Here is a 27,931-nt window from a genome sequence, read left to right as displayed (position 1 = left end):
TTTCCGTCTTTTTCTTTCATCGCGTTGCATCAATCTCGACGTGTCTGCATGCTTCGACGCGCCAAGATCGTGAATTGCATCGTTTGTTGCACGCACGTTCGCCGTTTTGAATGCATCGCGTTTCGGAGTACGCTCTCAATCCATTCAGATGAATCACCACTAGTAAAATTATCTGGGAAATTGTTACTCGAGTCAATCTTTATTTATTTTATTTTACGGTTTCGTTGCAATTGAGTATATTATAAAACAGAAAGAGGACAGAAAATGTATTATTCATTGATTATTAAGCCTGGGTCTACTGGAGAATGTGAACTATGAATCAGGTTCTTCCATATCGTTTTTCTTTTTCAAATTTCTATTTAAAATACTTCTTTAACGATATTTTATACTACATTTCTATTTTGGTAAAAAGAAAGTAAAGTGACTTGTATAAGTGCTTGTGTTTTTATTCAAAATCAATTTTCAATCAATATTGACTATTTTAGGTATTAAGTAATATCTAACGAGTAAAGAAGAACAATATATCCACCTATCGTATTTAAAACATAATTTAAAACGTATTCCCTCTTTCATAACTGAAACTATATTCCGTTTCCTTTAAAACTGTTCAAGTTAATGTACATTCACAAATTTCAATACCAGGATCAATACGTTTTCGTGTTATTCACCTGCTTCTCGATGAAACAAGTATCGCCAGAATAGTCCCAGCTTCACTCACGATTCGTGGTACATGATAAAGACAGACTGAGGATTTTCCAGCCGACGGATCACACTCTCGCTTTGAAAAGTAACTGATCGATCGTTGGGTAAGGAAACGGCGTTACGCGGTCGCTCTAACCTGTGGCTAGTATGATCGATCAATCAACGTGCACAGCCCGCTGCATCGCGCCGTGGCGATCAATTTTCCATCGCGCAACGAATGAAACGAACTTTTTTTTTGTCACTGCTCGCAGTCTTCCGCCGCGAAGATATCCGTCGGCGTATCGATCGACGTGGATGTATCAATTAACGGGCGTTTGATCTTCCCTCCTCGTCGAACCCACCTCTGTCGACGTTCGCGAGTCGAGTTTCTTAAGCACCGAGTTCGCTGATGATCGTCGCGGACAGGGATGGGCGAAATCTCATTCCCAGGAACGCGTAACGAATAATTTTTAGACGATTATCAACCGAAACCCTGACATTTTCGTTCGTTTATCGGAAAATTCTCCTCTGGATTAACGAAATTCTCTGAGGTTCGATTCTGCAGTTCGAATTCATTAAACTAAATTCCTCAAATTCCCACTGTATATCTTCAAATTTCACTCCATCATCGAAATTCCTTTAATCTCATTTCACGATACAGGTTCTTTATACCGCGTTACGATTCGAAGCCTTCGAATTTCTGCAATAATACAAATTCTCTGAATTCCATCCTCGCGTCCCTTTTATCTTTTATTCGTTACACGAAATGTTCATCGAGGAACTTCGCCCACCCCTGGTCGCGGATGATCTCGGACCCCCGGAGGTTCGAAGTAATTCGACGCGACCTGTTTCTGCTACATGCTAGTCCAAAGTGCACGCCCAGCGGCACGTCCAATGGCGTATCGCGGATGTCGAGCAGGAAAAGTCTCGAATTTAATTTTCGCGAACGCAGGATCGAGGGACTGCGCGTTATTTTGGGCCACGTCCCGATCGTAAGACGGTATCGACCGTGTCGGAACGTGCCGAGCGACCCATAGACGCGGCTTATTAGATTTCAATTTAGATAGCCGTGCTGGAATCGCGACACCGAAACGATCCCTTGGCTCGAGGTTCCGCGCTGTCGCTCGATTGGACGTGTCGCGAATTTTCAATCTCTTACTTCCGATTTTGGTCACCCTCCGTTACTCTCTCTTTACACACACTGTGATCCTGCACGCTGTTTCTCTTTGCACGCCTAATTGCACGCTTCGATCAGATTTACCATACGGACGCTCTTTACACGTATATCTATATATGTGTATCCATTTGGGGGTGTCCCGTACGAAACTGGCCACCGAATTGTTTTTACCAAGGTAACGGATCGATGGAGAGGATCTTAGTCTTAGGATCAGCTGGTAGATCAGTAGATATAGCGTTCATTTGAGCGATGAGTGCATCCGCGAGATAGAACGGTTACATAGACGCCATTCATACAGTGTTGTTTATTTCATGCCTGAAGTGTTCTCATGTTTAGTTGTCGCGGGACGGAAAGCGCGTCGTAGGTAATTTTAAGCGTTTCGTGGGGTGAATACGTCGCGAGAGAAAGTTTCTTTCCGATGTCATATTTTTTTCAGAATTTTCGAGGTCTGTGGTCGCTTACACGTAAGTACACGTTCTTTTCTATTGCATGGTCCATTTCGAATCATTCGCGATTAAATCGAGACAATTGTAGCAGTTGCGAACTCGAAAATGGATAGATGTAATAATTTGTTATTGCACTCAACTTTAATGTATTCAACTCGTTACGTTTGAGAATATAACTTGCGTAAATTGAACAAAAAGATAAATTTATTAACCTTATTACTTTTCAGACGTAATTGTAATACTGAATTTACACTTATTATATATTCAGTACAATTAATTCGAGAAATTGAGTTAAATGGAAGGATAAATTCGCTGGATGTAGCACTTTTAATTTCTTTATTGTTAATTAAACAATAAAGTCTCTACATCCTCTTGGGTAATAAATTTTCTTTAATCAACTTAAGCAATTAGAGAGCAGACGAAGCCTGTGAAAACGGAAGAGGAACTAATATGAAAGTTAATTTTAATTTGGGGGACTAATAATAGAAGACACCATTGACACCATTTTTGTAGACTATTATGATTTCACTATTTAATTTGAACACTCATTCAATGTAAAATAATTACATTTTATTATTTCCCCCTCGCAGTTTTATCTGTTAATAAATGACACACGTTAATTGGACGAAAGTTACCAAAACGCCGCCAAAGGAAAGGCAGAAACGTTTAATTAACATTAAAGAAGTGAAGCCATGCTCATAATTGCAACAATTGGCTCGATTTAATTTTCAATTACAATCAGCATCGTTCATTAGTAATTTAATACAAATGCCGTTATCATGACTCTCAAATAACTCGAAACTCCAGAACTCGAAATCAAATATGAAATATTTCATCGACAAATGTATGCATTACCAAACCGTAGATACCTAAAATATTTACGCGTAATTATTGTACGCATTCGCGTTCGCCACGAGAACACGTAAATGTCGGATAAAATATATACAAAGGGAGAAGAACAAACAATAAGCCAAGATCGAGCTTAAACACTCCGAAAAGACGTATGACACGGAAGAAACAATTTTCTCTCGAAATATTCACCCCAAAACGTCGCTTCGAATCATTTTTACGATTCATTCGCCCCTGTTCTCGCGACTTGAGGAGACGGTTAGGTGGCCCGTTCCGAGTGGGACGTCCCATCCATCTTTATATGTACACGTAAGGTATATATACATCATCTTTTGCCAGTGTTTCATACTCTCGTTTGTGCGAACGTCCATATTATTTTTCCTAGTGTGTATCGAGCTAAGTCGACCAAGTATGTTTCCGTAGATCGTATTTATCTGTGACATCGAAGCGCTCGTTGAAAATTCCGCTCGGGCGAGAGAGAAAGGGGCCTCGATTGGTTTTTCTCCCCCCCTCTCTCTCTCTCTCTCCTTAACACGGGACGCGGCGCACATGAGCGTTCATCCCGCGTGTTCGTCGACGTTTCGAATCGTCTGCCGCAAAATTAAACCCGGATCCCCCGTCAGATTAGGATTTTTCGTTTAATTTTGCCCCACGGAGCCCGCGGGACGTCACACCGGCTCGATGTCACAGCGTGAGATCGCTTCCACGTAAAGTTTACCGTTTCGTAACTGATTTTAATCTTCGCACACACACACACACATCCGTGTAAACATTATGCATCGTTCAGCATCAACGTATGCGAGAGCATATATATACGTAATGTCATTTTTTCTCATCATCCTTTTACTTTCTGCTCCTACTTTTTTTGGATTGATTCAAGTAAGAACCACACAGTTTATCCACATCTAAATGGTATCTTTCTTGCAACGACGGATCGCCGTGGACGACGCTCACACGATCCGGTAGTAGGAGTCGTGCTCTATTTGTCCCGTTCGAATGAATTCACCATCACCTTTGTTGCTCTCGATATACGGAGCTAAGGGGAAGTCCCTCCGTGGGTAGCTCGTTCGCGTACGAGCCCTCGACAATCGATCCCCCAGCGTTTGACTTGGGTAAATATTCGATTCTCCAGTCGAAAGCACGAGCTCGAGCGTTTCTCAGTGTTCAATTTAATTCGGGATCATTTTCTCGAACTCCATCCAAGATTGTTGTATCCAAGTGGGTCGTTCCACATTCTGGGGGGGGATTAGCGAAAGTGTTTGAAATGAAAATTCAATGTTTTACGGAATACACGTGGTACGAGAAAAATGTGAACTTGGTGGGTGTACTCTAGTTTGCTTGTAAAAGGAATTGGTATTAGGTTGTCCCGAAAGTTTCTTTCGCGAGTTGCACTCAATTATTTTATGTGGTCGTGTTTATATAAATAGACAATCTAATTTCATAGATATTCATGTTGTAACAGTAATGGAGCAAAATGAGTCGCGCACAATTCAGTAATGTAACATAAAACATAAAATATTGTGCATGTATTACTTATTAATAAAGCGAAAGAAACTTTTGGGACAACCTAATACTTTACTGATAAAATGTATACATTTATTACTCATCGCGCGTTGAGTAAAAGTGTAATTTTTTTTGTATGCCTAGAAGTATTATTTTCCGAAGCAGACAAGAAGTAGCGAGAAGAAAATTTCCAATTGATCCATGCAAAGTAAATTGTACACTTTCGCTAAACCGTCCCAGTTAGTTGACACATTCGCCAGTGACTACGTACATGACCTACTTGCAGTAGGTTCATCACGGTTCACTCTCCCACTGTAACACCCACGAAATTTCAGGAAACATTTATAACCTCTATGATTTCATTCAAATTCACATGGCGCGTTCATTTCGAATTGAATACCATTCGTTTCATTTATCACTCGTGCTCACGGCTTTTGCAACGGCAGTTCTTATCAGCCGCCCCGCCACGGAGAGACTTTTCCGAACGCTTCGTATCTGTGTTGTATCGTACGATTACGTTTGGACCGATTCTGACCGAGCTATTATCACTCTCACTATTGTAGAACAGTTTTTTCATTATGAAGACTATGCTATGTTTCGCTCGAGATATTCTCCTATGATTTTGTGTAATATCATGCTCATTATCATTATTATCGTCATTAAAGTTACATTATTGGGACTGCAGTAAATCGTACACGGGACGAAATTTATGCGAGCGACCTCGTTACATTGCATGAATTTCATTTCCAACTAACACCACAAACGTACGATTTTTTCTCTATCGTTTCGAAACTTCTCGTGGCGTGATTCTTCGCGAAGTTCAAGGTCTCTCGCGTACCTTCGTCCCAGGTAGTGTTTCTGGTACGTTTCGGTTTTTAATCCGCTCGTCGTCCCATAGGGCATGGGTAAGTAATTCAACGACCATTGAATCATATTATAGAAATGAAAAAATACAAGCCATGTTTAATTTAACTCTCCCGAAAGTTCTTTGCGCCCCCGCAAGCGCGTGTCCGCGCCAGGGGACACCGATCAACAGGATTCAGGTGCTACGTTCCACCTGGAAGGACTCCTATCGCGACTTCGTTGGCCAGCAGCCCCCTTGAAGACGCATTGGGCGACATAAGCACTTATCCAGCCTCGTAAATGTTCATTTTCCGGGCTGCGGGGTACGTGTGCGCGGCCGTGGCCGAATATTTATGGCCCGGGCACAATTTTTTACGGGCTCTGGCTCTCGTGGGGGAGCGTTGCACCTGTCCTGTTGCAGACTGGGGAGGCCACGTGAGAAAAAACGCATTGGGAAGTCCCGAGACATTTAGAGATATCGACTTCGACCAGTTTTCGAGGAAAGATTAGGGTTGGATTGAGAGGAATTTTTATTTACAAGGAACCTCGTTCTTGGATAGAGCAGGAGAAAGTATTACATCGGTTTCTTTTGTTGTTTGGAGGATGAAAATCCCTTACAGTAGCTTTGAATGAGGTATTTATTCTATTAACATCATGAATGGCAAATATATAAAATATTCAGTACGGAAGAAATTTGTTATTTTAAAAAAATCATAAGATTAAAATAAAAATTCACGTTGCAAGTGAGTCAAACCCATAGTATACATCGTAGATATAGTCAATATAGTGTCAATGTAGATTTGTTTTTGAACGTCCCCATAAATAAGACACTGGTAACGCAGCAAGTAGTACAGTCCCGTATATAGTCAGACGAGGAACCAGAGAGTGTCACGCGTTTCACGTTAAGAACGAGTGTCGAACAAGATCCAGAACTCGAGTTTCGGATCCCGTGGCCTCCTCTGCGTCGACGAGACTTCGACAAATATGGCAAAGTTGTTGGAAAAGCGTGATCTTTCCGCATCACGAGGATATTACACAAAAGCACGCCCCAGGTTCTTTTTGTGGCCCGTTTTGGAGCATTGTCGGCATGAAGGGAAACATTAATTACATTCCCTTCGTTCCCGGGAACGGATTAAACTTCAAGCAGTTTGTGTAACCGCGCTTGTATTTTAATGTTAATTTCAGACGTTCGGGAAGAAGATTTATTAACTGCGCCTCGCTTTCGACGCGTACCGAGCTCCGCTGTTAATTTCGTTTCCCTGGCGCGAAGTCCCGCGGAGTTTCCAGAGTTCGATGTAATTATCCCGCGAACTGAGCCGTTTCGTTGCTATTCGATGAACAAGTCACTTCTTTACGGCAATATTCTGTTTGGAGTGAACTTTTTCAAAGTTACGAAGTTAAGAATGAGGCTCGTAGGGACGAAGTCAGTGACATTGAGGTCGCAGCCAGTACTTTATTGGTTGCTTCAATTTTGAAACTGACGAAATGGGATGAGTTAAAGCGAGAAGCTGGATATGGAAATATTGTAGGAAATATTCTGTTCAAAGTATTATTATTTCCAGGACCTGAGATTTAGGGTCTGTCGGGGTCACCTGCGGTTAAGTTTTAACACAGGATTATTTAGATATGATAAATCTTTGGTACAGGTTTGAATTTTAACACGAGATCCTTGATCCAACGCTACTGATAGTCGTGAATTTGAAAAACTCATTTAGCTCCCAAGGTGAACTACTATGAATATACAACGAAAGAGCTAATATTCATTATCCTATTTCGACAGTTTCGTGCCTCGTTACAACTCCATTCAGAAATATAGAAACTCTGTCCTACATCCCTCTAAATTCACTTACTCGATTTAGATTCATAGAAGTCTCGTCGTCGAGCTGCGCGTTTCCCCTGGCGATCATCATCGATGAGCCCTTTACCCCGCTCCCAAAAGCCGTCTCTCTTTCAGCCTCTAAATTCTGTCCTTAAAATAAGAAAAGAGGAAACGAAAGTGCCGTCTCCGGTCGAGATACGCGAATAGGAGAACGGTTAGTACCGGCATGCAGGTACATACTATTATTACACGTCACGTTTGTAGTTCCACCGCGGATCTCGCCGTTTTATTTCGAGAACGGTGTGACGGAGGGGATGAGGACACAGCTAATGTGTACCACGAGCCAGGGCGACCAGCCGTTCAACATCACGTGGTTGATGGACGACAGACCGATACAGGTCAGGCCTGGTGACGGCGGCTCGACGTCGTCTTCGTCGGGCGGATCCAACGCGGCCGTCGTCCAGACGGGCAACAACATACAGATAAGCGACTATCCGCCGTTTTCCAGCATCCTGACGATAAATAACGTCAGCGCTAGTCACAGCGGGAACTACACGTGCCAGATCAGCAACGTCGCTGGCCTGGCCGAATACTCGACCAGCCTCTCCGTTGCTGGTTGGTGTCTCAAACGAGCAAGAACAAAAATCGACATGGTAGCTGTAAGAACCTGTGTACATAAAACCGTGTGCAGCGATACACTCGTCTGCCACCGCGTGTTTGTCTGTGTGCGTGTCTGTGCGTATATACAGAACGGGGCGTCTCGAACGGCACCCCTCAACCCTGTATCGCGTGATGGGAATTCATTGGGAGGCTGTAAATTTCCTTGAAGGAGTGTTGCAAATATTTAGGAAGACATCCAGGTGCTGGTCACTTATCTTTCACTTGGTATAGCCCCTCGAGGTGTTTCTTGTTTAAAGGGAACAATGAAATGTATACGATGGGGGGATTAACACAGTGATTTCTAGAACGAACATAGTTTTACCAGGCATTGAGATGGAAAGGATGTTTCTATACCTCAGATAATTGGTACGATTACAATGATACAAAAGAATAGATATTATTGAGCTGTAATGATCAAGTAAGAGATCTAGAATTAGTAATTTTTTTTTTTTTTGGAGCTCCCTTCGAATTGTACGCCACCCTTTGGGAAACAATGTCTCGATATCTCCGGCTCCGTTGACTTTGAAGAACGAAGTTACGGTTGAGGGTCTCGAGGTAGTCGAGGACGAAGTCGCATGGCTCGATGAAGCAACTATGCTAACGAGGAGACGAAGAAACTGTAGTATCTATCACACCCACCAGAAATTCGCCATATTTGAGCTCGTTCGAAGGTCGTTACATCCAAACCCTTCGTTTCCGGATACCACGATTCTTCAATTCATACCTATCACAATTGCTATACAAAAAATTTCACAGGGAGATAATCAGTATAACTGATCTTTCGTGGATTTAAAAAGCGTGACCTTTAGTACTCACCCTCTAACCAAAGAGCCAATGACACCATTGCCTCCTCGATTCATGCGCCATCGTCGGCAATGATCTCGCATCTTCACAAGGAACGGAGACGGTTAGGGGTGCGCTCTCAGACGCCTCACCCTGTACATATGTGTATACGCACATGTATATATATATATATACATATTACGGCACAGTAACCGAACGACCATGGGGAAGGATTGGAGTACCGTGTGTTTCGATGAGATCGATTCCGCGCCGTGTTTCCGGTGACCTCGCTCCTTCTCGATGCTTCCTGTTCCTTATCTAAAGGCGGTTTCGTCGTCCTGAGATTTTTCGTCATCCCTCAACGACGACGTTCCTCGCGAGTGGATTAAGTTCGATGGAACCGAGTGCTTGGACCACGATTCATGGAAAACCAGTAGGTGCGTTGCGTCTTGAGGAAATATCATCGGGAGGTGGGATTGTTCTGGGAAACTTTGAACTTTGAACTCTGAACTTTGGCGAAGCACGAGAGCTCCGCATAAGTCGACGCCTCTTACTAGGGGAGCACTCAACCTGTCGCACCTTTGATTTTAACCCAGCTTCGCAGGATGTCGGATTAGAGGTCCTTCGCTGCGGGTAAAATATTAAGTCGATCATTCCAGGGATGCAAGTAAAGTAGGTTGCTCTGAAATATGTGCTGTGAACATCAGACTTTGTTATCAAAGTGGTCGTGGTGCGTAGGATTCGGATTATTCTTCGTTTCCTTGAATTGTTTCCGTTACGATTGCATTCGATTTATTTCGAATCGTATTCTGTTACAGTTCTAAAGAGAATTAATAAATAAAAATATCAATGTAGTTAATATCTGAACCGTGAGTTGAGGTGCCCACGTGCTACCAGCTGAGAACAGGGAATAATAATTTGTCTTCGCCATCCTTTATTCAGTATAACCTGTTAAGCTCTTTATAATCACAAAATAAATAAGAAAGTAACGAGCACGAACGTGAAATTGGAACAAAAAATGCGTGTAGTATCGGAAATCGATGCAGTGCTGCAAGATGAGGTTGAAATTAGTCAGCGACTAATTTATTTACGGTATGCTTAAAAGTGTTAACAAAGTTGGTAAAGTAGTCAACGCTGTTACAGGGGTCATTAGCAATATTGCATATTTCAGGTGTAAGTTCACTGTTACCATGTTCCGTCTCGCAAAGCGGTACAAGGGAAAGTTTAGTTTTACTTGGATCACGAGCAGACGAGTTTAGGACTCAGTTTGAGCGTGGAACTTATATTTCTGTTTAGAAGTGTAAATGTGGAGGTTTGTAATTGTCTTACACGTTTCGAGGCATCTGATAGTTAGTGTAATTTTATTTCAAGTTGACCTCCATTTGTTAGTTATCAGATATTCTCGATATTCTAGATGTTTTTTTAATTGTTGTTTCAATCACGGCGATTCTTTATTTTATTCTTGTCACGCTTCACCTTTTCAAACTTTATTTTTCAGGTTATTACAAATAACAGTTTAAGGAGAGTTTCTGTTTTCATTCCGTTTATTTCCATGTCTGAGAAACTAGATCAGGATTGATTGAAACAAAAATATTTGACATAAAGTATACAAAAGTATATAAAACAATATGCTTAACATTAAATTCAGTGTCCTACATCAGTCATTAAATGTCATTTGTAAGAGATAGCACGTTAGACACTCAAGATTTATTCTATGTTGACCTCGTTTGTTGTTTATCAGTATACTTTCATAGTTCTCTCTTTATTCTTGGTCTCCTAGTGTGCTTGTTTACGGAAATGCGACGGCACGACTATTTAATTATTACGTGCAGTCTTTACGATCTCAAAAGTATTGTCAGATTATAAAAATTCCTGAGAAATGAACACATTTTCGGGGACTTACTATTTTATTACCTATCAATTTTATCAAGACGAAAGGGTTGGAATAAGAATGTTCAATTATTACAGGACTGTTCCACGACACCACATGGTCCCCGAATAAATGTTCAAATGCTTTCCACCCATTATAAAATTTCGTTTGCACGAGGCAGCAGCGGGATTGGCCAAATTCACTAGCCCCCGCAAAAACCAACTTTCCTCGCAGATGTTCCTCGAGACGTTCTTTCAAGGACGGGGCACCGGTGCTCGGCTGGCAATTACAGTTTTCCAACTACGGCCTTTCCGTGCATGCACCGAGACTTCCTACGGTTAAGCGCGGAACGATGAACACGTTTTTTCAACGAGCACATTCTCCGACTCGAATGCTCATTTCCCGCAACGACGTCTCCCTCTGCTCCTACGAACGGCATTATAAGCCGAGCTTCTCTGTCTAGGGGTTGGGAACCACCCCCTCCGCGACAATCGAGAGCCTCGCGTAGGAAAATTAGTTTCGAGTTTCGAGTTTCGAGGTGGCGGGATAACGCGAGTTTACAAGAAGTTCCCACACACCGATTTCGAAAGTCGACAGCCGTTTTATGGCGATCGAACCTGAATCGCTTTCAATCGGGACTGCCAAAGTGATTTCGGTAGATTAACCTCGTCACCCCCTCGGCCACATATGTGGATGTTTAATTTTTTATAATTATAATTACTGTCAATAATAAAAAGAACAAAGATTCGATAATAACTTATTCGCTACAGAATCCCTCGACAAGAGGATTCAAGATTTTAGAGTTCTGCCTACACTGATAATGTTATTTCCGATGTACAGTTAGGGATATAAGAAAAGCGCGAAGAAAAATCGTCCCGGAAGGATATATATATAACACATGTTCAAAGTGACTTTACTTTGATTAGTAATTCGTGTAGGATGCAATCTTATTTAGTTATGAATGCATAGGTATATGATTACTAAGTGTTTTCAACTTTCCTCAAGTCACTCGATAACTTCTTTGAAAAGTCCACAATTTTAAACTAAGAAATTGTAATTTCTTAAGAGAAATAACTTAAGAGATAAACACATACATTGTCTAAAGAAAAGAGAGTACTCAAGCAGAATAAATTTAACTTACAAAGGCTATGGTAAATCCCTACAGAAATTTTCCTTAGATCAACAGAATACACAATATGAATGTTTACAAGCAAAAAGTACCAGTTCCGCAAGGACGGTACTCGTGTAGCCCGTCCTCGAATCCTCGCTCGACCAGGATTTTCGGAGTGGAGAGGGGATTGTTCGAAAAGATCCGACAACAGAAAGCGCCCCGCCCTCCACGGGAGAGCAGGACGGGTCGTTCTGGGCTACCTAGGCGATTAAATTACGGGATGTTTGCTCGCGGTGCTCGGTCAGGAATAACGCCCTGTAATAAATAATAATAACGACGGAGGTCGCGAGTGCGCGCGGTCAGAAGACGTTGCTGTCGCGTTAATCTTCGTTATCCGAGAATGAATTCTTCTGATAACGATAGAACGCATTAGCCTTCTCGCTTTCACACCCCGAGTCCCGCCCCTGTCGCCGGAAAGACGTGGAAACGAGAAACAAAAGACGGGGGATCGCGGCTTTTGTGATTTCAGCGACGCCTGGCGCGAGCGTCAAGAGTATTAAGAGCCGCGACACGTCGCGTTACGGTGTAATGTTCTACCCGCCATTCATATTCACTAGGCAGGACTCTGTCGGGCTCGGTGAACGCGTAAAAACCACCCGTAAATTCGAGTTACACGCGTTATAGCAGCGAATCAATGCATTCGCGCGGCACACGCGCGTCCATCGTGATTTCGATATCGTTTTTTTCGGTCACCGCCTGCTCCCCGCGCCGCGAAATAACACGGGTAGGGGTGTTTCGAGCCGCTAACGAACTATTTTCACAGTTCTACGTCCAATCTGATCTCGAAAACACGAGCCCTGGCAGGAACAATGCCTCGAACGAGCGCCACGTTGGGGATGGAATCAATTTCGAACGGTCCTGAATCGTCAACTTCAGGTTGAGGTTTTCATTTGAAATTTTGGTATTTGTGGCGAGGGGCTTGGGCCAAAGAGAGATCTGTACTTGATCTTCAGGAGGCTTTCAGTGAGTTCATTCTTGAATGTTAATCTTGTTGATGACTTGAATTCAGGAACGAATTTGGATCTTCTTTCTCTTGTCATTTTGTTAGAGTTCTGTAGAAAGAGGAGGCCAAGCAGATGAGTGACTACTCAAATATTTATTTTCGTCTTGAATCAAATTATACTCAGTCCCTTTTGGTACTTATGGCGAGAGGTTTGAGCCAAAGAGAGATCGGTACTTGATCTTCAGGAGGCTTTCAGTGAGTTAGCTTCTGAACTTTAGTCTTATCTAGGTCTTGAATTCACTCCTGAATTCGGATCTTCTTTTTCTTGTCAATTCTTTGTATCCTGTATGTCAAGGACATGAGTGACTACTTGTATTTCTTTTCCTCTTGAATCAAATTGTGCTAAGCCCCTTCAGAAGTCTCCGACTCCAAGAAATTCAATTTTCGCCCTACAATTTGAGGAAACCCTTCTCGATTTATCGACTCCCATCCGAAAGTGAACGACTCGATAAAACCCCTTAATTCCAAAAATCTCCAATAGTATAAAAGTTCGAAATCGTTCAGGGCAGAGCACCGATTCAATTCGACTTTTGAAACTCGTGCAAGTTTTGCGCGAGACTTATCGGGGCTTAGAGGGGTCGCAGCGATATCCGGTCGAAACAAGAGCCAATCGAGTGGAAAATAGGGTGCGCGATTTCCAGCGATCGACGAAAACGTTCGGAATGATAAGGGCAAGAACGGTTTTCTCGCTGCGAAAACGATAACGGGTTAGGGGTTGCGCGATATCGGGCTTTGGGTGATAAGGAGCACCTGACCTTCCATTTGTTCTTCATTATTATAGCACGGCTCTGGTTTAAATCCCGAACCTGACCTGAAATTGTGGTGACGTAAAACGTAGTCGAAAATGGGATAGTAACATACTTATCATGAAAGAAATTCTCAAATTTTATGAATAAATTAGTGAAGAATTCTACACTGTGCAATCTTAACGCATTATTGACAGGCAATTTTACATACGTAACACGATGAGAAAAGCTTTGGTGATATTCATATCGCCCTGGGTTTCATAAATTGAAATAGATAATGCAAGTGCAAACACGAGTCAACTCGTGACCGGTAAACAATGTGTTAATTCAAAATTCAGGGTAGCCAGGATATTCACCACATCTTCCTGTACGATTCTCCTAGTCTGACTGCGAGAATAATTTCATAACACAGTAGTGCAATGTTTCTTCTGTGAAACATGCTAGAAGAGGAAAGAGCTCCTCGTAGCAATTAATTCCAGATCCAGATAAGTCTAGATCCAGTACTGTGTAGGGTTGCAAACTTTGGACGCGAACTTTGTAATCCCTTATGCATATTCCAAATATACCAACAATGTTTAGGTTAATTATGGAGTTTCCAACAGGATTATATAATCCTACCTTCGATAATAGGTCATCGTTTACTAGGCCAAGATTTAAGGTGAAGATTTAAGTATTGCTCAAATAAGACAAGCTTACCTTTGAAATATGCAATACTTTAGGAATCGCTTTTCCTACACAACCAATCTCGCACCCTATGATTTGTGTTCTTGCTGGACTTCTTATTCTTGGCTATGGGGATGCGATACTACAATACCGTTTCATTTTACTACAGAGAGTTCATCCTTACACTTGCATCTTAAAAACACATACTATTTCTCGCGATTCTCCCTCGGACATGTTTCACACTCTCTATACCAACTTCGACTTTGCACTTTGGCGGATATACTTTGGTGTTGTACTTCCTCCAGCGATTGGCGAAAACGTTCGGAAAAGTAAGGACAGGATTGGTCCTCTTGGTGGAAACGATAATGTGCAAGGTTTGCACGCTATCGAGCCAAGACGATAAGGAACACCTGACTTTCCATTTGTTTTCCATTATTATAGCTCGGCAGCCGGTTCCGCCGAGCCGTTGCAGCATATCCGTTGTATGGTCGTTGTCCTAGAATCGGACGACGATACGGCCCGGAAGCGAGTAACGTCTAGCTGCGTCGTGGAAGAGGAGCTGAAACGGAAACGGCAACGTGTTCAGATAAACGCTCGCGCGACGCTGCACGCGCGTTAGCTCCGTTATCGGATACACGTGTCCTAATGTCTATAAAACGATGCGGCTCGTCATTCGAAATCCATTTCGGATGGAAGCGTGGCGAACGAAAGATTTTCTCGAGGATTGCGAGGACGAAGAATCCGTGTATTATTTTAAGTCGTCGAACTTTAAGTAGACAGTCTTTTTGGCAAGTGTACACTGCCTCGATAAACTTCAAGAAATTTGTTACGAGTGTTTACATGCCACTTTTAGATATGTACAGATGGAAGAATGTCGGTTTTGCTTTTATTGCACAAGTAAGCTTTTTTGTCACCTAACGTGTCTATCACTAAATATCATGATCAATATACTTTGATTCATGTCTGCTTTGCTTGATCTTGAATTACGATTATACTTATCCTCCTTCGAGCCAAGCATTTTCTACCCTATCGAATATCAATAATATAATAAAATTTTCCGATAATGCTCGTACAACATTTTCAGAATACCTCTTTTTAATAAGAAGCCATGGTTCCGACTTTTAATTGCTCGTGACCACGAATGTTTGCTCACGCATCGCGCACGCGAATATGCAAAACACATGCTAAACGTATGCAGAGCATATACAGAATGCATGCACTTACATGTACTTATGCAGAATATGCAGAGCGAAATGTACATCATCAAAAGCCTTAAACGACGAAACGAATGGTTCGCTTAAAGTTCACGCGGTGGTAAAGGACGCTGTTGCATAAACATTCGCGGTCCATTCATGACACGTTTGTTCTTCGTTCTTTCTATTAGCTGGGAAATCCTTTATCAGCTTTCGAATTTTTTTTTCTGAACCAGTACAACATCTCTCAAAATGTAAACGGTCGAAATAAGGCAATCAGGTTACGCTTCCATAGTTACAAATTATTGAACGAATTCCCAATAACAGCAAGTAATATCCTCTGAACATATCCACCAATTTATTTGTTTCCTAAAGACTTCCGATACATTACCTCCCAGTAAGTTTCTACGCAGCAGTTTTCCTCTAACGTTGATCGATGAGTTCGACTCTCCAGCGAAAGAATAAAATTACCTCCCCCTCCGCTCTCGGGGAAAAGTGGATAGAACGAAATGGCTCGTTTAATTAGTCTCGACGATCTCCAGATCTCAATCCTCCTTTTAGGCTTCCGCGAGAGAATTCAAAGTTCCTCGAACTCGGCCAATCTCGGGCGCATCACCGCGGAGCTCGTTCAACGTTTAGAAACAGTCCCTCGAACCTTTCGTGCTCCCCTGAAACTCCCTGCCGTCCCTTGGCCCCCTCGTTACGTCCATAAATAATTAAGTGTCAAGTTTTCGCTCCCGGGGACTTCGAAGTCGAGCGATTTCGCTTGAAAGTTTCGCGACAATGCACGGCCTCCGAATCGCGAAACAAATTTCCACCCCTTTGGCTCTTTGAAAACACCCCGAAGCCAACGCTGCAAAGCGCTGTCGTGGCCCGTCCCATCGAATGGAAGTCTGCCGGCGCTTTTAGCTCCATCTCCGCGTTCATCAGCAGCCACCATCTTCTGTGCTGGCTGCAACAGGTCCGCGATCGGCGCAGCCTTTATCGGGAATTTTCTGTTTGCACGCGCCAGCTTCGAGCGTCTTCGCCCTTTGTCGTCGGCGTCTTTCAGCGCAACGAACGCCGAGGGAACAGTGGAAACTGCAATATCTTTGACAGGAGATTGTTATTTCCCGTAACTTTGTTCCGTTCGCGAGGGTTGCGATAGTTTCTGCGTAGTGAAGGAACCTAGATACTTGCGAGGGTATGTTTTTGGTACAGAGTAAACTAGCTTGTTAGGTTTGCACAATCTGCCAATATCTACTGTGATTTGATCTAAACATGACAGTGGTCGGGACTCTGTGTTAAGTGTGGTGACAATCACTCGAAAGATATATTGCAATTTCGATCTCGAATCGAGCCTATAGCGAGGAAGAGAAATAACCATTTCTCCTTCCTGGCGTATAAACAGTAGAGAGGATGGTTCTGTCATTTGTCTCCTGGTTTCATATTCGTATTCCTCGTAAATCCTTCTTACAGTTTGACACAAAATAATGTTGTCTATTCAATATTTCCTCGTCAGATACTCGGATGTATAACTCTAACAAATTAAAACGAAACTATTCAATTCGCCCGCGAGGCCGCACGAAAAGTTTACCTCCATCGACGAAGCAGCGCAATAGGATTAATTCTGCGTCGTACCCGTCCTAACAAAGGCTCCTCGTGCATGTCGGGAAGCGGAACGCGGAAAAAGTAGCCAGGCAGTTGAAACAATCATTCCGGGAAACATTGTTCCGGTGAACTGTGTCGTGCCGACTATTCCAGCCATTCGGATCCCTGGAAGACTCGATGTAGCCGAATCGAGGTTACTGGGTTCGAGGAGGACCGTTACCTCGAATGCCAGGAGGTCTGCATAGCGGTTCGCATAGTATGCCTGGGTACCGAGTCGAGTCGAGGTGTCCAACCGGAAGCAGGCGTTCTCCTTTCAGAAAAGCAACAGAATTTTTCGCGCGTACTCCAATCCTCTCCATGGCGACAGCACTCTCGCGAGGAAGGGATTAACGACGAAAAGAAAATAATTATGATAACGACACGACCCGATAGGCCGTACAGCAACGAAGTCCAAGGGTTCGTTCACGTACCACGGAAGGGAACGAGGTTTCTAGGGACGCAGGCTTAACCGTGATTTTTAACTGTTTATGTTGTTGCTTGGCGTGGGAGAGTTATTCAGGTGAAGCATTCCTTGAAGCATTTTGTTATCGAATGGCTCGAGTCGTTTTGATCCTCCTCAGTTTGTGGTACTCCATGGTAACACTGAACCTACCGTGACCGGTCAAATGACAGTTTACGAATTTTTGTATATAATTTTTACATGCGATGAATTATACATAATTTTTACATTTCATTACTCAATTTAGTTCCACGCACCATATTGTTGTATTTAATTAAAAGAAATGTCTTTAAGATTAATCATTTGTCCTATTTTGGTAGAAATAGTTACAAACGTCAGTATGTTTAGTGTTAAGGTGGAATACAATAAAGCAAAGTGTGAGGAGGAGTGCAGCAGTAGCCGTGTGTAAAGTAAGATTGCGAGACAAATAAAGATTAAAGTGATACAGGACATTAGATGTGTGAATTTTAAGAAAGAAAGAAAGAATTTAAGAGTAGGCGTATGATACGAAATATTTATAAATTCGTCTTTCCTAAAATTATACTAATTTACGTATAAAATAAAAAATTGGTTTAACGTGTTTGTGAAATCACATTAATTTTAACAGTGCTAAATAATATATATATCGAGAAGGACCAAAATAAGTAACTCGAACCATTCGACGTCAAAGTTCTAGGAAAGAAGCGTGTACCCTGAATGATTCCCGTGATTTCGTTTCGATTTTTTTTTCCTCTCAGTGCATGCCAAATCGACGCAGAGCAATTCGGGGGCAAATCAGAACGAATTCCGCGGGCACGGTTTCTTTCGTTTTGCGTGATATTAGACACGGAAGAGCCCAGTTTCTCTTCCGGCCGACGTTTAATCATCGCCAAGTTAATCCGTCGACGAGCCGGGTAAGGCAAGGAAAAAGCAAAGAACGAGAGAGAGAGATTACCTTGGTTATTGATATAATTTTTTTTTTGTTCGGCTCTCGTTTCTCTGTTCATCGTTTAGTTATTGTGTACATCCTCACGTTCATCAGCATTTTGTAAAAGAAGATCGATGTAGCAATCGAGCGTTGAGCGAGGCTGAATTTTAATTAGAGTTAGACACGTTCTTCGTTTTACTTTTTTACCTTTCTGTTGTACGGACCGTTCTCATTTTTTGCGAGCGGTTCTTGTTTTTTCTTTTCGTTTGATTTTTCTTTTTCTTTTTTTTTTTGTTACCTTTTACTACTTTTATTTCGTTTCGTTGCTATTTACGCGTGTTCGTTAGTTAGCGTATCATCCACTTCTTTGATTGTACTTTGTAGCGGTTTCGTGTACCGAGAGATACTTATTGTGCTCGTGCAATGCAACAAATGTCTGTGACAGATGTAAAGCATGCGTTCGCGTAGTTAACGTTTCTGGTTCATACGTTTCTCGTAATAATTTTTCTCACTCATGGTATTTTTCATATACATATATGTATAGGTTAATATATAAATTATACATAACGTACGTACGTCGCGGTACGTGCGTACGTTATGTATGAACATTATATATGTATCCATAAATATACATACGAGCAACTTGGAATGACGATGGAAGAGAATGTTGGAAGCAACGTTTTTTATATACATTTACTGTGTGCCTCGAGTTTTATGCGTGTTTTCTTCTCCGTACTGGTTACAAGTAACGCTCTTTGAGATAGGTTTGCGGTTGTTCGTACGTTGTTCTTTAAATCGATCGTTATTACATTCTATATTCACGTAATCTATTTTACTTGGAATGATGCCTGCCCGTGTTTCGTTATATTTTTTCAATAATTCTTGCATGAGACACGTTAAAACCTCCCGACGATGATACTTTCTCACCGGACAATATTTTGAAAGAGTACTCTCCCTTGTTTGATAGAATCGATCGACGAGTACCCATCCTGTTTTCTTTTCTTTTCGGTTATCAATTAACCTACATTATGTTTACCACCTTCGAGACTCCCCCTGCGTTAAATACACGCTCGGTTCCGCACTTTACAAATGATACGTTCCCACGGTTTATACAAGCACGATTTTGTTTACGTTAAGAATGCATGGAGGCTCCCTCTTTTCACCTTGTTTCGATGATTTTTCCATTCAGTCGTACGTTCGTTATTTTAATTGCTGCTCGAACTTTTTCTCCCTGGTAATTAGTTTCCTCTTGATTGAGACAACGAATGAGTAAACATTTCCATCCCTTCGATACGACATCGTCAATTCAAGTAAACCAAACACAGACACCCGTCGGCTCTGTTGACACACAGTTGTTGTTTTACACACTTAGCGATGCGTAAGTATGCAGTACATCGAACCCGTTGGGAATTGCATGCGTTTCTCACAACACGAATACGTAAATACACCAGCCAACACGCGACAATGAAAACAGTAGCTGATCGACAATCCCCGTCGACGGAAGCCCGCTTTCGAACTTCCCCTGTCTCTGGGCGAGACCGACGTTCGCGGGAACAATGGCTAATTAGTCCGACAGAAAATGATCTTTCGCGTTCTGTCGGCGCCGAAACCATGGAGGACACACGTTGATTGATCTTCCTGCTGTGTGTTCGTCAATCGACTTCAACGGATTCATACTTCAACAATGAAAGGGGAAAAAAAATAAATAAACGTTCTTTGTTCCTCTGCAAAGGCAGATCTGTCGTTCTTGATAGTAGAAAGTTTTTGTGCAAAATTTGGGAACTACTAATGCAGAGCGATTGGTGCAAAAAGTTGGTACAAATTGATAAATACAATTTTTGTATACGAGTATTCGTTTAAGAGGAAATTGATCTTGAGAATTTGTCAGGCACGTCTGACCATTACTCGATATTTCTACTTAGAAATTACGACCAAGCCTCTCAGACACTACTGCGGGTAGTTTAATGTTTAATCAATCAACGACGTCACGAATTATAGTATCAGAGTACTTGCGTCAATCGTCTAACAATACTTAATAACACAAATGATGTAAACATTGTTATAAATCTAGAAAATTAAAAGCTATATTTTGATTGCATGAAATTTCCCGAAGAAAAGTTTGAAAAAATTAATAAATTGAATAAAAAAACCTTAGCAATACGAAGGATAAAATAAAGGAAAGGTTCGAGATGTTCAACCTCGGATGTACCAGTCTTTCAACACAGGTGTCTCACAAAGCGTATAGTATAGAGTTTGTAGACCAAGCTCGTTACACGGTACGTCCCGTGTAAGACGCGGCAGGTCTGCCTTTATAAGATTCAATTCGCCGGTCCAGCGTGTTGTGTAGAAACGATCAGATGTTTCGTTGAATCGAAACGAAGCATTGTCAGCGAGAGGAAACGTTCTAGCGAACGCGGCAAAGACGTCCAAAGGTGGCGTACAATGCTCACGGATGTCGTAATTGACGGCAATTCGCGTTCCGTGAACGGGCTCGGTAGAAGCATCGTCGACGGGGATAGCTCGAGATAGGGCTCGGGATGAAACGCACGTCCGCTGTCGGGATGGGCGAGCCAGAAGATTTTAAGCCAATTGGATCGTATTTTTAGTGCCGCCGCGGTGGACGGTGGAACCTATCGACCAGAACGCCGTTGTAGGTCACGGCGTCTCCATCGCCTGTCAGGCTGAAGGATTTCCCATTCCGACTGTGACTTGGAAGCAATCGATCGGTAAGTCACGACTCTTCGAAGCGGTGTGCTTCCGCTACGACTGGATCTCTCCAGGTCGCGTTCTGAAAAACGCGTCCAATCTTGCCCTATAAATCGCGAAATGCGACAGCCATCGACCCTCCTCCTCGAGAAACGACACAGAATTAGTTTCCTGATGTTTTCCCGCATTTCCGCCGTCTGTCCCCTCTTTGTTTCCCACCTTCCCGCACGGGGGCTAACCTTTAGTCTTGAATCGAAGGGACCGCGTTGGTTTGATAGAGAGATCCGTGTGTGCACGTATTGATGCGTATTTGTGAGGGTATTTGTGAAGGACGAGTGGAAAAAGGATCCTTGGCATAGAGGAGCGCTGGCGTTGCTCTGTGTCGGGTAAGAGTATGTGTGAAACTAGTTTCTTGATATTTTCCTTTACTTCCTCCGCCTGTCTTTTCCACTTTGTTACCATTTTCTTGGAATCCGTTTGAGTCTTGTTTAGACCGAAATGTCTGTAACCTTAATCAGCTCTGAAAGGCGTCTCTTTGGCCTGATGGAAAGACGTGTTTGTGTTTGCGAGCTCTGATGTTATACGCGTAGGTAAACAAGGGAAAAAAATTCTTTAGATGGAGAGACGCTAATCCAACCCTTCCATCATTCTTACCTCGAGCGGTGGAACTCCAAAATGTTTCCTCTGGTACTACCTGCGATAGTTAATCGACAAATTAGACGTCGTTAGGTGTTCCGGACTAATAGAATTCAAATTCGTCTCCAGCACTAAACATCCGAGTTTCGCACTGTATCTGGGATCACACTTAGGGGAGTGGCTCCTAACGACCATCTGATTTTCGCTCCATCTTATCCCGCCATCAGAACTGCTGAATGCGTCCCACGTCAAAGGCTCTGTTTAAGGCACTGCTAATCCTTTGATCTGGCTATAAATTTCACGAGGGCCAAGTAGACTCGAGCTCTACGTCTGGCTCCGTATCCTTCAAAACCCACCGTCTCTCGTATCCTCCGCGTATTATCACTTTGCGTTCCCTCAGACCCGCGTTTATTAGATCTGCCCTACGGAGCCCTATTGCTCCGCTATTCTAGCCATCGTCTCCGCGTACGAAGAATTTCCCGTGTCCATTTGAGATGACAAAAGAGACGTCCGATTCTTTTAAAATGAGATTTTATCTTCCTCTCGTAGCTCAGCGCCGCTTAATAAGCGGTATTCGATGCTTCCGCTTTGACGGCTCACTCTCTTTGCGAGACGTGCCCGCGTCGATTTCGCGCTGGCAATTGCCGCTGGCTGATCCTTATTAGCAGCTCTTATTCGTTTTGCTCTTCTTCCGTAATGGTTTTCATTCCAGGAAATTCTGATCATTCAGCCAGAACTCCTTTTCCAGGCTCGTTTAGTCGGCAGGATCAACGCGTCTTCGTTCCCTCTGCCAATGCGATCGTGGATCCTTCCGAGGTCGCGGGGAGGACCTCGAAAATGGCTATCTTTGATAGGATGTGGTTAGAAAAGGGAAACCTTTACGCACCGTGCACTTGGAGATATTCATATTTGTCGATCTAGAATATTCGCTCGAGTCTCTTCTTTGGATTACTCAATTCTGGAATGAATTAAGTTGTAACATCCTGAATGTTCGAATCGCGTGTATTCTGGTTTATCAATACCTAGAAATGTTCACGTACACGTACGATATATTTTATCGACGGAATATGAAATCCAATTTGAATTCGATTTAATTTACGATTAATTCGACTAGCCATGAGTGATATCGAAGATATGACATTTTTTAGAATTTAAAATAATTAAATTTAATCAATCTTTGATTAAAGGTATTCGGGAATTGTATTTATCTCGTTCAGTTAATTAATCCATTTAATACCTCAACTTGGATTTCAGCTACTTTGACTGGTATAATTCATTTGCGGATAATCCCTTTAGTAGAAATTAAAATAGACGCCTGATCGAATTAATCGAATAACCATTCTCGATACATCCTGCCACGTATTTTGGGCAATGTTCACCTATTATTGGGACAAATCGTAGAAATTGAATTACAAATTACCAGAATCCTTGTCTTATCATGACACATCACGCGTGGACGTAAAATATGATAGATGCAAGCCTAAATGCGACATGGTTCATACGTTTTTATGCAGTGCTCGAATGATCCTCGCGACATTGCAATTTGAAACATCTATTCGAAACATTTATTCATTACCAGACGGTGGCTATCGAAAAAGGCAATGAAATCGTTCGCTATCGATCCACCTTCTTTGTTTTTGTCTCAATCCTCTCTTCCTTAACAACTCTAATAACTTTCGATGACTTCTGCGTCGATCCCAGCGTCGTTTTCATTAAGTTACACCTGTCGGCCAGTATTTAAGCAGAGGGTGGCTCGACGAAGGGATTCATCAGGAATTTCGCTGAACGAACGTTTTCCGCGAGTCTCATTCAGCCTGAAATAAGCCCTTCGCTCGATAAAGCGGCGGTATAATTAGTTTCATCGGTTCGTTGAACGTGAACATTATATTGCGTCGCTTCGTGGATGGAATTCTTCGCCCTCCCTTCTCGATCGCGCCTCGTTTCGTTCGAATATTTTTCAACATCGTTTAATAGTACAGCGTATATTCTAGGGACGCAGAACTCTGTCTCTATTATAACGAGTGAGGCTCAGAGACGTGCTGCAGTTAGTGTAAAATTTATCCTCTTGTTTCCTCCATCGAAAAGTACAATTACTCTTCTCGTATTTCTACAGTCAGTCTACACTGCGTGAGAATAAAATGTTTGTGTTTTTGAGAAACTAATCGAGGAATAGAGAGGAACAGCACATACGTATTTGATTTATAAATTGATTGAAATAAAATATATTTATATTCCTAATAGAGTCTAAAGAATTCTGGATTCTTTAATCAATGAGAAGTGTTTTCATGTGTGTCTTGTTCGAGAGGTTTAAATACATAGATTCAAAGACGTTGTTCTTCGTGATCATCGCGATGTGGTCTGACAAAGTACGACTGCACTTTCCGGGAATACTGTATCTTTTCACGCAACACCGAGCTTCCTTTGGACATTTACCCGTTTTACCGCTGTTTATTGTATCGGAAAGAACGTCGAGTGACGTTGATCTGACGGCCTGGCAGCGTTCCCTTGTCGAAGGAAGAAAACGCGACATCGTGGATTCCGACCGATACTCTAATACCGGGGAACATTCTGTAACGTCATAAGCGTACATCCCGCGGCACGGGATTCCTTCTTCTGCGGGATGAAACACGCAACGTTTCCACTGCAACCAACGTTTCTCTCAAAAATACGAAAAACTTTCAGAAATGCAAAAGACATCGGTTTGGAAAAACAAAATTATTGCAATGAATCAGAGATGGGCAAAATTCTTTTGCGGATAAAAATCGCGTTTATTCTTTACGAATGAATTTAAAATGAATTTCAGCGAATGAATAAAAGTTTGAATATTGTATCGATTAATTGTCAGTTTTATTCGCTATCTATTATTCGAATGCAGTGTTGCCCACCTGCGGTTGAAAACTATTGGTGCCTTTTAACGAAGCATTGCGTGGAAAAATACATTTCGAGTCTTTTTTTACCCGAAGTGTTTGCAATCGTGCTTTGAAAGGGATTCCGTAGTTTGTATAAAATGTTGAGGTCGACTGTGCTTGTGCGTGATGGATGACATCGAAAAATTGGTCTGTGAGAGGGGCCTGTCCCTTGGGTGTACACAACGGAGGAAGAGAGGCTTTCTGGATTTGTTTCGCGATACGTTTTAAGAGTTAAATATTTGCGAATACTTTCCCATTCCTCTTCCCCGTTTCCAATGTCGACATTTCTGGGTCACCGAATTTCTCTATTTAAACATCGTACAGTACAGTGCGTTTCACAGTGGAGCAAAAGTTTATGAAAACATGCGCTCGAACTCGTTTCGTTCGATCTATGATAATGAGTCCCGTTATAAATGTCTTCCTATTGAAAACCGATAACAATCGTAATTTAATACCGAAATACCGTGGGAACGGCTTCATGTTTATCTCTACAAGCTTGAATCCACATTTCACATTCTGTTTTGATTTATTGATTCCAAATTCATGGACCTTTCCGTTATTTGAATCGTTTATACACAAACTGCCCGTTTTGCAAATTCCTCACTCGGTAGCATTCCAAAATGCCCACGTTCCGTTTTTCGAAACTTGAAGCATTCTGTATCCCAATCGATGGCTTCGATCAGTCCAGACTCCACAATTTAAGCCCATTCATTCATTTTCCAAGCCATCCACAGATTTCCTCTCCCTGGTCGCCTTAATATTCCAAAACAGCCGGTGTCCCAGTGCCGTCGACGAGAATCGCGTTAATAATTATGAACCAGACGCGCGAATTAGCGTAACGGGTTCGCATTCGACGAGTAATGGCCGGTCCCTTGGAACATCTAGGCGAAACACCAGGCGACTACAGAGAGCTGGGATACAGCGGGACCGAGGGAGCCGGGGTTGCAGAGAACGGGTCCTTGGCGATCCCACGGATATCCAGAGATCACGGCGGGTTCTACCTGTGCCAGGCGAGCAACGGGATCGGACCAGGGCTAAGCAAGCTCATTCGGCTAACAGTTCATGGTAAAATATTCACGCAACACGGAGTTACAGCTGCCGGGATCTGTGTCAGCAGTCGGGGCTCGCGAACTTGGGATTCCAGCCACGATCGGGTGGCCTGGAATTCTTCGCGACCGAAATTCTGTTCATGAGTCTCGACGATCGTGGGAAATGCCCGCGGGAAGTGTCGTTACGGGGATGTGTGCCTCGAAAACACGTATCTCCATTAACCCTTTGCTTGACAATTTTTCCTGAACATTCTAAGAGAAACTCGAATAGTCGAGTTTAAAAGAATAATACTACATTGTAGAGACTTTCTTCTATTTACAGTTCATTCGCGCGATGTTCAGTTTGAGATATAAAAAAGTAAGAATAACTCGCTATTGCCCTCCCCGAATGGAATCACGGGACCTTTTCCAAATTTCGAATCGACAGGAGCTTCTCTAACGAGTTAGACAGACAGCAATCAGAGCATCCGATATACTCTGACGTTGTTAGCTCAACTTAAACTCAAATAGTATTGCGTGAATAGTCTATATACGTTAGTTGGACACGATTAAATTATATCATCGCCACTTGCATAGCAGAGTTACGGCCCAGTTTCGCACTTCAATATCGCTGATAACGATTTTAACTCCATTTAACACTTTGTCAGTTACAAATTTTTCACGAATCCCATTAGCTTCACTTAAACTTTCATACCTATCGACGTTGGCTTTGACTCGACACTCTTTACGATTTAGTATGAACTAGAAACAGATGTCCGCCATCAATTGGCAATCTATTACCTCAGCTCTCAATTTTTGCCACCAGCAGTCATCGATAGTCCATATAACCGAGAACGGAACGTTATTAATGTCCAGTCCGCGAAGTAAATTTATCGAGTTTCTGGAAATTGGAAAAAAAAGTTCTGGAAATTATCGATTAAACCACTGGAAGGTTCGAACTTCGCTTGAACGAATCGTCAAACTTGCGCGTCCTTGGCGGCGGAATCGATAAGTTCTTCGGCGACGATACACTTTGCTACACCCCGAGCGGGCATTCGTTCGATCAGAAACGAACGAACGGAAATTAATTTGCGATTGCTGGTACAGCCGGCCCTCAGGTGTCGGTGAAAACAAGGCAAGAGTCGGTGCGACGAGGCGAGAGCGTGACGCTGCGCTGCGAGGCCGAAGGAGACGATCCTCTTGATCTGAGCTGGCGTGCCCGTGACAGCAGAGTCGATCCCAACTACGATGTTAGGTTTGTATCGAAATTAATCAAACCCCTTCCCTTCCATACTGCGACGCCTCGCGTGGTTCCGCGCTGTACGCACGGTCGATAAGACTGACGCTTCGATCTCCTATCGGGGTGACCGGAGGGTACATGTTAATTACAGCGGAAGTCGCTCGAGACGGATCAGTCGAATGACGTAACGAGCTCTCGGGACTGAGAGATAATATTTTCTATCGAAATAATTGAAGGAATAATACGAGATGAGAATTTCTTGATAATCGAGTGGAGGGGATGAACAAATTTGTTGAAGATAATGCGAGGCACAATTGATGATTCTAAAGAGTAGTCTACGCAACCGTGATGTAGTATACCTATTTTTCAGTATAGATAGTGTTGTTAACGCGTTGATCGCTAAGCTAATAATCGTGAAAATTTCTACGTAGTTAAAATTATGTTTCGAGACAATTGGAAAGTGCGTAACCTAGCATTTGTCATGGTACTTGTTTTTCGAAATTCACCAAATTCACAAATAATATTCGGATTAATTTTTATCGATAGCGTGACTTCAGAATTAATTTGTTTAATTCTTTAATAAAAAGTTCTGTCACCCTTGGATGGGTGACGTGACGACCAACGTGTTAAACAGTAGTTTGACACGTGTATTCGCTAAACGTGATGAAAGGTATTAATGTTCAGACCAAAAAAAAAGAGACACAAGTTAGGGACTAATTGATTCAGATATTTATTCAATTATGAGTTCAAGCATGGCGTAATGTACAGCCACACTTACAAGGAAAGCTTTTTAGATGTCCGCCTTCGATCGTTTTGATTTTTGGATATGTTTTAAAGGACCGAAAAATAAGATATACGTATTTTTTATATTGGCCCGTTTTCATATTTAGGGGATGAAACCACACCCTAAAGTTTCAGTTGCAATAGGCTACCTCCGAAACTATCATAGATAAAAGAAAACTTTTTAAGAAAAAGTGTCATGGTTTTCTATTTTCATATAAAATCTAGG

At 42.4% G+C, this 27,931-nt stretch overlaps 1 protein-coding gene across 7 annotated transcripts in view; it reads left to right on the top strand.

Moving 5' to 3' along the window:
* LOC128887435 (cell adhesion molecule Dscam2-like) overlaps positions 1-27,931 on the top strand; it is a 212,464-nt gene that overhangs the window by 151,287 nt on the left and 33,246 nt on the right. For 6 of the 7 annotated variants that reach the window (XM_054143287.1, XM_054143285.1, XM_054143284.1 and 3 more), the window contains exons 12-14: positions 21,010-21,129; positions 25,540-25,719; positions 26,790-26,937. In XM_054143287.1, coding sequence (XP_053999262.1) covers positions 21,010-21,129; positions 25,540-25,719; positions 26,790-26,937 — 448 coding nt within the window. Of the gene's footprint in view, positions 1-7,582; positions 7,934-21,009; positions 21,130-25,539; positions 25,720-26,789; positions 26,938-27,931 lie in introns of all 7 variants that reach the window. The other variant, XM_054143283.1, reaches the window with a different exon arrangement.

This window comes from Hylaeus anthracinus, unplaced genomic scaffold (assembly GCF_026225885.1).
Source record: "Hylaeus anthracinus isolate JK02 unplaced genomic scaffold, UHH_iyHylAnth1.0_haploid 11989, whole genome shotgun sequence".
In the NCBI taxonomy this organism is placed as follows: domain Eukaryota; kingdom Metazoa; phylum Arthropoda; class Insecta; order Hymenoptera; family Colletidae; genus Hylaeus; species Hylaeus anthracinus.
Note: the sequence above shows the minus strand (reverse complement) of the source record. Positions and strands in the feature narration are given on the sequence as shown.